The 12,302-nt window shown below is 43.4% G+C and overlaps 1 protein-coding gene across 1 annotated transcript; it reads right to left on the bottom strand.

The window, feature by feature from the left end:
- Nucleotides 1–3,395: 3,395 nt before the first annotated feature.
- Nucleotides 3,396–5,591, bottom strand: LOC146208330 (short transient receptor potential channel 4-like). Its single transcript, XM_084578388.1, has one exon. The coding sequence runs from the start codon at nucleotides 5,589–5,591 to the stop codon at nucleotides 3,396–3,398; it is 2,196 nt and encodes a 731-aa protein (XP_084434514.1).
- Between the last annotated feature and the right edge of the window lie 6,711 nt (nucleotides 5,592–12,302).

Raw genomic sequence — 12,302 nt, 5'->3', positions numbered from 1 at the left:
TTTCTGTATGCCTTCCGTTCCACGCATACAATTGTATTTTGACCACATCTTCAGCAGAGAACGAAAAGGAAGCGAAGAATCCTTTCAAGATAAGACGTATATTTTATTCTCTCTCTTCTTCCCTCTTTAAAAGCTTAGAGTCTAACGAGTTTTCCAGTTTCTTCATTCGGGCAACATTCTTTTTCATGCGCGGCATGCGTCAGCTGTCATTTCTTCTTTCCGGTGCGCTTGTTGTTGGTCCTGCCACGTAGTACATCGCTTCTCAGGTTGCATGCTCCGGAATCACTGTTTTTATTTTCTACATATGCGTGCGTGCCTTATTGGACGTTTCTCTCCTACTGTGCGCTTCAGGCTCTAGGTTTAAATTTTAACGTTCTGTTCTCTTATGTGTGTGTGTTTTTTTTTTGCTTTTTTTTTGCTGTTCGTTGTCGGAAGCGTGTCACTGCTTTCTTTGCGCCCCTCTACTTTCTATTTATTGCTTTTATGAGAAACATTTCCTGCTTTTCGTGTCCACCCTCGCCCCAGCCGGACACGTCGAGCCGAGCGATGAGTGTTATCCGACTCGGCAGCACGAACTGTTCCGACGCATCATGAGTGATACTCATAGCCGGCACTGCACGCTAGGCGGTATTGTACCGCAAACCGACCTATCGCCCCAGGCTCCTTTGGTTTCTTAGGGCCTGGAAAATAACGTGGGGACTTATATTACTTTTGGCGTGATTTACGTCGCTGCTGTTTTCGGGGTCACAGGAAGAAGAGGGCGCAAGAAATGGGGACCAGCTTCTGAACTTGTAACTCTACTAAATAATACGAGAATAAAGTTAAAATGCGCTACATATACAGCAATAAGAGCGTTCAGACGGGACAAGAAAAAAGAATGATCCTGCAAGTGCCGTACAGCAGATTTGGGTTGTTGTTGTTTTGTTTTTTGTTTTTTTTTTTTTTTTGTTTTTGAGGGGGGGGGGGGGGCTAGAAAGATATTTTTATTTTCAGTCTCCGTCGCACTGGCCAGGTTCTTCCAGCAGACCGATTTTTGTTGTTGTTGCTGTGGTCGACAAGACAAACTTATTTCGTTCGCGACATCAGTGCGTTGTGGAACATAATTCCGCACGATAGGCGCACATTGTCTTGTACAAAAATGGCTTTCAACTTCGCCACTGTGACGGCATATATTGCTCAAAATGCATTCATTTGTAATGTTCAAGTAGTGGTCTTAAAGTCAACAGCGATTGGTATGTAGAATTAACTGTCCCGAAGGAGACGTGAGAGCTGAGGGGCCACTGTAGAAGAACGCGCTTAAGCTTCGATCACATAAGTTTTTAAAGTCCGTTGACTCGCACAGCACATAGCTATACCAGGTGCTTTTTTGTTGTTGTTTTTTACGCTTTTTCGTCATGTAAATGTCAAAGTACGTTCGGCGCAGATAACTTCATTCAAAGTGTTTCTTTCCATACTGAATTGTATCGATCCAAAAAGACAATGACAGGTGGGTCAGCAATTTGAAGACATGGCACGCCTGAGGTAATTTTAATATAACTATGTTGTCTTGTGTTTCGCAGATGCGTTGTATGTACTAATCTGCATTTGTGCTGCGTTGTCTAAGCAGGCAATAATATTAAAGGCAACAAGAATAAAAAAAATAAAGAAATCCGAGGTGGCTGTGAGGTCTAACAATGGCCAGCGAAGCTGGTATCTTTGTGCCAGCGTGAGTTTGAAAGGCATTAGCGACGATTTTTTCTTTACAACGATTGCTAAATGCTGCCTTCTGAGCTACCCCGCGCAATCCAAGAATGCAAGTCGCAATACTTCTACATTATTAATTTTTAGATTGCTCGCTTTCATATTGATTACAGAAAAAAAAAAGTCAAAATAATAAGATCAAGAGGAACACTTCCTTCCCGATATCTGGAATGTGACAGAGGATAAACAATTAGGTTACGTCAAGTAAACATGTTTCAGAGGAAAGACTATTGGTAGCTTGTGTTACCTAATCTCTAAGATCGATTTGATTCATCTATATTAAAGGCGAATTGCTAAACGCTATGTCCGCTGCAAAGAAAGTAAGGTGGAAAGAATTGTAGAGATGGGGTAAGATATTGTCACGACTGAAGTCAGAGGGAGCCGTGAAAGTACACGTAGCCGAGGACCCGAGAATAAGGTCGGCTTGTAGTTCCGAACACAGAGTCACAGAGTCCAGCACCAGCGCGCCGCTCGTGCCAACCACCGCTTCGTCGTCGTCGGCACCAAACACGGCTGTCGCGCGGCGCTAGGCACGTGGCAATATAAAAAATGATTGGAAAAGGAAAAAAAAGCAAAGGGAGAAATATGAACAGAAATGAAGGACATAACAATCGAAGGGATGAGGAAACGAAAGAAAGAAGGAAATTTAAAAGTCCACAGATATATTAGACTAATGCGGCTGATGAGAGTGAAGGTTACATTTCTACTGCATGCGACACAAATAAATATCATCTTCCGTGCAAGCAACTGGGATACATAGCATTGTGATCAGAACGATTAGAACTACAGAATGTGTATAACATCTTTGATTGCTCCTTGACTGTGGAATGCTTGATGATGAAACTGTTTCACTAAGTTTACACAGTATCCTCCGGGACCTCGCAGGCCTTAATACCACTTGACCTCTGCCTTAAAAGGTATTACCCCGGCCGAATTAGTGGTTTCTGTCTGCGGTTGTCCTTGCGGATTAGGATTCTTGCACACTCTGCTCACTTGACAGCTAACTTCTCAATTTCTGCCTCTATTATTCTGTCTATATCCACTATCATCCATACTTAAGCACTTATTCCTAACTGTTCACATTCGATGTTTCAGAACAAGCAAGCTGTGAATAGTGCTCTCGAGATTAGGTCTGCTTGTTTACCACGTTTCGTTATGGAAACTGTGTATTTTATGAAGGACTGCGGTTGCTTTACTGCCACTCTTGATATCTTGAACTACTTTTACACATGGCTTCAGAGCGAATACATGAAGTTATCTGATCATGTACAGCTGCTTTCCCCCTATTCATAGCTTCTAAAACTTTGTCCTTCATTACTGGTGGAACGTCTGATTGCTCACCACTGTTAATTCCTTAGTTCCCGGTGAAACATATCAACGCTATTCACCACACAATTGGCAGCACGTGAAAATGGAGATTGGATGCAGGGGCATACTTCGTTTCCTCTTGTTCACGCCTTACAGCACAGCTTCTAGATTTCATATTGCTAAACGACGCATTTTGCTCTATTCAATAAGTATTTCACGATCACCATGAAATGTTTTACGAATATTATGTCCGTGCACATGCACGTCTATATACTTCATCGTTTATTATTCCCAATTATCTAGAATTTTGATAATAAAATAATCATAGCACTAATGTTCGTAATTCGTCAGTCGTGAAGTATTACGCCTTCTTGGCAGAGGTACCTTTGCACAACGTTCTTGATGACGTCCGGGTACGCCAACTTCGGTTTGGGTCTCTGCGGCCAAAATCTCGTCTTTTTTATCGCGTCCATTATCAGAAGCGGGATCTGAAAATAGATGAAAGGGCTGGGAACGACGACTGCCTCGTTGATGTAGTGCATCCACAGGCGTGTTCGATAGAACTTCCAGTGAACCTCGGCGTTCTCCACGACTCTCTGGAAGGTCCCCGTAACTATGGCTATGAGCGAGTTGAGCATCGCGACAAGCATAAGCACCTGGTAGAAAGAGTACATCGTGGAGCCCACGAATTCGGTGAACTTGTGCTCATTGATGGACCCATCTTCAGCATTCTCCACCACAACGTCTGCCGTGTCTTCGGATGCGACTCCGAGCATTCGTAGGAACAACGTCTTCATAGAACTTGCGAACGACGTAAAAGCTGGGTTCTGTTCCACTACGTCGCCGTCCAGTTCTTTCCTCTTCATTCCATAGTACGGTTCGTACATCCGTGTCAGGCCGAACGCGAACGCCAGCATAATGCAGACGCAAATGAAGAGGAAGTGAGCGATGTCGACCATCATAGATGAGATGGAAACCTGCAGAGGCCCCAGCTTAGCGCTCTCCTGGAAAAAGAACATAAGCCTGAAGACGCTCAGTATGGAAGAGACTGCGAACAGAGCCTCGTGTATGAGCGTGCTGTCCATGCTGGGCCAATCTTTCCGAGGCGGGAAGCTGCCTTCGCTGGGGTCTCCGAGTACTTCCACCCAGGCGACTATCCAGAAGCTGAAGGTGAGGAAGAATACGGTGAGCATTACTATGTCGTACCAGTGCCACAGGTTCCTGAAGTAGCGCGCCGGGCCGATGGAGGTACAGTGTATGACTTCTTCGAACACGTACCCCACTACCCAGATAACGATGAGCCACTCGACACCAGTTCGGGGGGCTCCTCGTGTAGTTCTTGATTTGTCGAGCGAGATTTGAAGATAAACGAAGAATACGAAGAGAATCCGCGCCGCGAAGTGGTTCATGTACTTGCTCACAGGGCTGGACCAGTGTTTCGTCGTGGTAGACTCCGGCTTCACCTTGACCCACACCGCCATGATCGGCAGTGTGAAGAACCTCACCACGAAGTGGAAGACTTTCATGTAGAACGGAAGCCGATTCCACGCACGAAATGCTCCTTCCCATTCGACCCGCAATACTTGCTGAACGTAACTGTGGGTGACAAACTCGCGCTCGTAGTATTGTAGAGCCAGGACGACGCGAGGAAAGGTAAGGTGCTTCACATTGCCATTGAGGCCTGCCCTTCGTTCCAGGAGCGCGCGTGTCTCATCCTCGGTGCGACACTGGTCGAGGAGGCGACATATGAATACACGAAGTTTGGCTACTTCTTCAACATACGCCCTGCGGAACTCCTCTTCGGCATCCGCCGTCTCCCTCATGCTCTGTACGTAAATAAAGGAATCGAGGAAAGGGTCTCCTGACACCTGCAGCAGGTAGTGCGGATTGCAGATGGCCTTGTACGTGTTCAGGTTCCGAGTGGACAGGTTGACTCCTTCGTTATTCATCACCCTCAGGCAAGTCCTGCAGAGGCAAGAAGCCATGTGCGGTAGCTCGACCGTGCAGCCTCGCTTGATGAAATAGCGTATGAGCGTCCAGTGTCCCAACTGCGCAGCCAAAATCATGGGAGACACATCGGAAGTGTAGGTGGCGCTCGACAAATATCCCTGCGTCTCGACATGACGACCACTCTTGCTAAGCTCTTCGACGAAAAATCGGGTTAATTCCAAGTGTCCTGCCTCCACGGCGTGGAGTATAACGTCCTTTAGGCTGACGCCATGCTGAACCAGAGTCTTCACCATCGCCACATTTTGCTTCCGTGTCGCCACGTGCAGAACCGTGTAGCCTTGGCAGTTGAGGCAGTCCTTCTTCAGCTTGGGATGACTCTGCAAGAATTTTACCAGCTCAGAGATATTGCCGGACTCAACCAGCTCGAAGTAGCGCAGCTCGTCGACGTCCAGTTCTGGCAGCGAGACTGGTTCGACGGCGTCTCCGCCTAGTTCATTGAGGGAAGTAGACGAGGCGACGATATGAACTTCATCTGCGGTTCCAGTGACGCCTGCGACGGTGCGCATAACCTGAATCTGAGGTCTTGGAGGCATCTTGACTGCTAGCTTCTTCTCGTTCTGCCGCTGCCTTGTGTTGCTGTACTTCTTCCCCTTCTTCGTTGGTAAATGCACATACCCACAAAGGGAATCGGCCGAGTTTCAGTGTGGAATGCCAAATGTACGGAAGATACAGAATTTGTGTAATAAATCAATTATCGACTAAACAAGAAGTCTAGGATTCAAGTTCACAAAAGTGAATGAAAGCAAGAAATAAATACTGCGCAAAGTTTTCGAAATTTGTAAGTTTGCAATGCAATTGTTATTCTGAAGTTGTCGTTCTTCTTCCTTTAGCAAATGGCACAAAGCGACAGCGATGTGTCGGAATGTCGCACATATTTTAAGGGGAAGAAAACTTGTACAATGCATCTATCTGCTGCTGTGTTGGTACTCTACATATGTATTCTAGAGATTCATACGCCCACTGAAAGGCCTCTTTTGTCTCCATTAACATCAAATCGATTGACACTGTGAGCGTGGTTGGTACCATATCCCTATCTCTTACTAGTGGCACTATTCCAACATGCACAGCCCTTCGAAGACGCAATTCAAAATTGGACACTGCATTCAGAATCAGGGATACGCGGGTAATTAGCACGATGTAGACTTGGTTTTTTTTTTCGGTGCACAATAATATGATACTATTTCTGTGCAGGCGTAAGAGCGTTCATGGCACGTTCATATGCCACCTTTTGTGAAGTTGGGTTTTGGTGCCTTGTCTTATTCAACAACAGTGTTGCTTGCTCAATAAATATGGGCGAAATCGATTGAATGACGATGAAAACAGCACATTACCTACATAACATGATTCTGCTCCCTCAATGTCCATTGAACAGGGTCACCTAGCGCCAAATAGCGGGACGAATAATAAAATGAAAAAGTGCACAAATTAAGCCCACGTTCTTGTCTCTCCTGTGACGCAGTAGGATAGCTCAGCGTTCTTGAGTGCCACAAACCCTGGATTGAAACGACTTCCACGGCCTTTTGGTCCTATACTCTTTTTTTTTAATTTACAACAATAGGGTAAATTGCTTACCTTGATGATTTGTTTCCCTTCAGGTTGCATTATGTAATGTTTTCAATCTAAATAGTCGTAAGACACGCGGTCAACATTGCCGAGAGGCGACATCAAATATTGGGACATGGCAACACTGATGCAATGCAGTCAACCTCATCGTAACCGTTTCGCGCCTTCTGTGGGTATGTGTTACCTGTTAGGTTGCGTTCAGAGACACTGAACCAAAATCATTGTTCAGCGCACGACGTGCCTCACACATTAGGGTTGAGTCAACGAGCTCTGACTATATATATATATATATATATATATATATATATATATATATATATATATATATATATATATATATATATATATATATATATACCACAAAACCTACGACCGATATTTGCGTCGCCTGTTCTTTATACATCCTTCCTTAAATTAAATTCGTGCTGTAAATTCATTGCGGTATCTTTTCTTTGACTGTAGTCAACCTGATTATTTTGACGAAGAAGGAAGGAGACATTCTGGGTGCAGTCACTTTTATATGCAACAATTTTTTGAGCCGCCTCGTCATATTATGTTTACAAATAAATGTGAAAGAAAGGTTGTCTTCTTGACTGATGGCAGTGCCAACTATAGAAAATATTGCTTCGAGCAGCCGTATAATAAAACCATCGTCTTGAAATTAAGGTTTCATGGTCACACGGTCTGAAAGCTTTATACGTGAGTTGAATAAGTCGGTCGGCTGCGAAGGGAACGCATACTAGATTATATTTCGCGAACAAAGGACTAAACTCGTACCAATAATTTAAAATACGAAAGAGAATGTTTGTGCACTTCATGCCTCAGCTACTTTCATTCTGGTGAGCGCTCATTAGTCACCTTTTCTTTGCCCTCGAACTAAAAGCATTAATGAAGATAACACTTTTCAAACTCCAAGAACAGTATAGTCCTTAGTACTCCAGTTAGCACGGTCACATTCACACTTGTGCTTGTCACGAAGTTGCAAGCCTCCAGCCAGTGTACTACGAACATCTCATGCAGTCCTTTGGACTCAAGTATTCATATCAGAATGGTTCATTGTTCTCTCTAGGAAGGTTACATACGTATCACAGAGTTTCTTACTCTTACCTAGAGGGAAAGCTCTGCTGCCATCTATGGGAGTTTACATGGAGTTTCCAGACCACCAATTCAGCCACCATGGGCGCTCAAAGCATCATGGGCCGGAGAGCTACCGAGTGCAGAGCTACAACTTTTGGCCAAAACTAATTCAAAGATAGACGTTGTTATACTGTAAATAATGTCTTATCATTCAATATTGTGACTATAAATTTCAAAAAGGGAGAGAAACAGCATGTCAGTGTGAGATTTATCCAATATAAGCGATGGCTCTTTCTCCTATTGACTTAGTTTTGAGCAGCACAAATGCCAACATGTCGCACTTAATAGGCAAACTTTAAAAGGAAAAAAACGTTTTCGAAATATTTATAGTTGTGCAGTTATTAAAGAAAGTTTTTAGTGGCTACTATGGCTTTTGCGGTCTATGTACGCCTCTTGAGATGATGATGATGATTATTATGATGAAAAACATTATAGTAACGCCACTCCATGCATCTGAGAACATAGAGTTCCTTACACTAACTAGAGGGAAAGCTGAGGGCGCTGCACTTCAGCCACCATGGGCGCGCTAAGAATCATGGGCCGGTGTGCTACTTGTTGCGGGACAGTCGGTTTTTCTCGAGTACGTGGAGTGGCGTTACTGCGATGTTTTTTTTTTTTCGTTATCATCATCATCTGAAGGTGCGTACATAGACCGCGAAAGCCATAGTAGCGAAGGCGCAAAAGCAGGCGTCGCCAATAAATGGTTTCTGTTTCCCGAAATGCCACTAAAAACTTCCTTAAGTGATGGCACAACGACAAATATTTTCATAACATTTTTTTTATTTCAAAGTTTGTCTATTAAGTGCGAAATATTGGTATTTGTGCTGCTCAAAACTAAGCCAATAGGAGAAAGGGCCATCGCTCATATTGGATAAATCTCACACTGGCATTCTGTTTCTCTCTCTTTTTGTAATTTATAGTCACAATATTCAATCTTAGGACATTATTTAAGGGTAGAACAACGTTTATCTTTGCATTAGTTTTGGCCAAAAGTTGTAGTTCTGCACTCGGTAGCTCACCGGCCCATGATGCTTTGAGCGCCCATGGTGGCTGAACTGGCCGTCTGGAAACTCCATGTAAACGCCCATAGACGGCAGCACAGCTTTCCCCTCTAGGTAAGAGTAAGAAACTCTATGTCTGAGAAAAACCGACTGTCCCGCAACAAGTAGCCCACCGGCCCATGATTCTTAGCGCGCCCATGGTGGCTGAAGTGCAGCGCCCTCAGCTTTCCCTCTAGTCAGTGTAAGGAACTCTATGATACGTATCCTATATTTCGATAATTGCGCTCATGAGCCCTTCACTCCTCCTGGTTTTGAAGACACTGCTTTGTCTCATGCAGAGAAACATTGCGTCGCTTGAATGCCGGGCTCCACGATGTCTTACATTATTCTGTGAAAAGAAAAGGCGGTCAGCGGGGGCGAGCAGTGTGGAGAGTTGGGGAAACCCTGGTCACGAGTTGCACCATTAGTGATCAGTTTCTGGTTAACCTCCCCATTTATCTCCACCATCCCTCTTCACCTTTCAGACACTTCACTCTTTTTCTACCGAGTGATGAAAATGCTGTTGTCTCACGTTCGGAAAGCATGACGATGCTTACGTGACGTTTAATGAGTGAAGGACTGAAGGACATGAAGTACTGAAGCTATGAACTAGAGATTTTTTGTCTGGGGCATTACCCTTTTCCAACGGTCACTGAACATCCGTGAGCTATCCCAACACATTATTTCTGTTGTTTCAGCTATAGCTTGTGAGGTTCAGTGTAAATTAAATATTTGGACGAACTGGAAAATTAAACAAGGCGATGCATTATCTTCCTCGAGTGCTTAGCAAGTACAGAAGCATACACCCCTTGCCGCTGTGTAGTCGTGATAAACTTTCGCATTAGTCAACGACAAGAAGATAATTTTTGGCCCTTTAATTATAAGTAAAAACAACGTCACGATAAAGACATGTAAAAAAGGAGATATCAGTGCGCCGGATTCGGGCAGGGGCGGCTCTGACCTCATCTGTACGTCATCGTTGGCGTGATAAAGATCTGCCAGTGACTGACAGGTGCCCTCATTGTGACACTGCACCTGAGATCTGTGATGTGCGTCACTTGCTGTGGACGTTTCCAGCAACGGCTCTAGTTAGACTACGGCTGCTCATGAAGGTGAGCCTGCGGTGGAACCGCGATTGTGATTACTAGAAGTGGACGATGGACAACCACTACACCGCCAACCTCTGCGAATACCTAAGAGTAACTGGACTTTACTCCTTTTAACTTTCTATCTCCTGCATCCCATTCCCCCTTTATAACTTCTGCATTGTCGCAAACTTTTAAAAACAAAAGCAATAAAAAATGGGCGCTACATTTTACTTTTTTGAAATCGTTTGAGTAATTTAAAACTCAAATGTATAGTGAAGGTAAGATTCTGCGACGTCTGCATCGACGCACCCGCTGTTAGCCGTCATGGCAAATTAGTTGCCAGTTCCTCTCACGTACGCGATTTCATGATTGTCAAGGGGCGCGATTTCATTCTTAAAAATGTGCGGTCAGCAAAACAAGGGCGAAAAAAATAACTGGCGGACACTTACTGGCAGGCCCTGAGTGGACGGGAACAACAACTGTGATTCGAAAGGTGTTCTCGAAGACCGTACGAGGAGCATCGTGCTGACTTCCACGCTTACCCTCTGCGTAAACATAGGGGGATGGCGCAGGACGTTTTGAGGTAAGAGATTTGGTGGTCGTTGATTTTCATCTGTAATGAGTCCACAGCCGCTTGGTTGGGAGCTGAATTACCTCAGAGGTTCGCCTTTGATACCGCAACAATGGCAGCGCCTCGGGCAAAGGGATACTCAGTAAAGGCTGAACGGAGGCGTAAAGTGCTTAGAGCAGGTATTTTGACTGCAGCATTTTCGAGAACAAAGGATCTCAAGAACTACTAAGTTTTCCTTAAAGCAGACAAGAGTTACGGCGCTAAAGAAAGTCGGTAATGAATAAATTTGCAGCTATCCCATCCCTTACTACTGGAGGAACTTGTTTACAAATAGCGGCCTTAGAGAAGCTTAGTAAGTGATTGAATTATTGAGTACTTAGACTGTATACTACAGTTGCAGCAAATGCAAAGAAGGACGAGATGAACTATGGAAGTTTTGTAAAAGCAGGGAAGATTTACTGTGCTATCAAATAGTGAACTGTGTGGTTTGTCGATCCTTTAATATTGAAAGAAAAGTGGCCGTAAGGAAGCTTAGTACGGGGCATCAGGCATTGATTAGTCTAAGCTTGACTGCAAGAACAGCTACTCTTGATTTCCACAATGTTATTTATCTGTGCAAGTTACTTTTATATATTATTTTCCAGATGGGAAGAAAGCACCAACAAAATGGTTTTGTTGTAGGAGCTATGAGTTCCTTTCATGTTACAGTGCACGTTGAAAAAACCTAGGTGATCGAAATTTTTAGAGTTCACACTGGTTTCGTGCTCCATAGCCGATGTCACTTTGGCCCGTTGAAGCCTACAAAACTAATCCAAACCAATCATACTGCACCTAGATGGTCTTGCGTGCTGGATGAAGAATTCTTTTGAATGGCGAGAAAGAAAAAGACACTGTGGTATAGTCGAGATTGCACGTGATAACATGGCCGATAGCCTATCAATATCACAGGGAGTAGAAAAGAGTTAACTTGATGGATACACGCGATCTGAATTCTACACCTTGGTTAAATGGGTCATGACTCTGGAATTAGAAGACACTATGCATGTTGCTAAAATATATGACGAAGCAGTTGTCAGGAACATCTATAAAATTGTTTAACCGAATAAAAGGATATATATTAAACTACTTGTATTTCGTGTTAATATTATATATATATATATATATATATGCTGGATGAAGAATTCAAAAGAATTCTTCATCCAGCACGCAAGACCATCTAGGTGCAGTATGATTGGTTTGGATTAGTTTTGCAGGCTTTAACGGGCCAAAGTGACATCGGCTATGGAGCACGAAACCAGTGTGAACTCTAAAAATTTCGATCTATCTATTTCGATATATATATATATATATATATATATATATATATATATATATATATATATATATATATATATATATATATATATATATATATATATATATATATATATATATATATATATATATATATATATATATATATATATAGCAGTTCGGAAGAAAGCACTATGAACCAGAAGTTATATTAATATAAAATGGACTGACACATGCATAAAAACATGGCCTTAGTTTCTGCCCAACAACAGGAGGAGACAACAAATTTCAATTGGTTAAAGATATAGATAACTTTGCGCGCAACATGAGATTACGGAAGTATTTCCATGACCACCCCCAAAGGGACGAAAATGCCCCCACCTTGCCCAGCAACACAGGTTGGACCACATCTCCCCTACGTGACAAACACCTTGACATGTACATTAAAGCAGTACAACATGACGTACTGGAGGCATATAAACGTCAAAAAAACATTCCGCCATAACTTCTCTCTTAGTGAAAGGAAGGCTCTAGAGGGTCTGTCTGGGCGCC

The sequence above is a fragment of the Amblyomma maculatum genome, chromosome 1, assembly GCF_055883805.1.
Source record: "Amblyomma maculatum isolate TAMU_Amacu chromosome 1, ASM5588380v1, whole genome shotgun sequence".
Classification (NCBI taxonomy): domain Eukaryota; kingdom Metazoa; phylum Arthropoda; class Arachnida; order Ixodida; family Ixodidae; genus Amblyomma; species Amblyomma maculatum.
The sequence above is the reverse complement of the archived record's forward strand: the minus strand, read 5'-3'. Positions and strand labels throughout refer to the sequence as shown.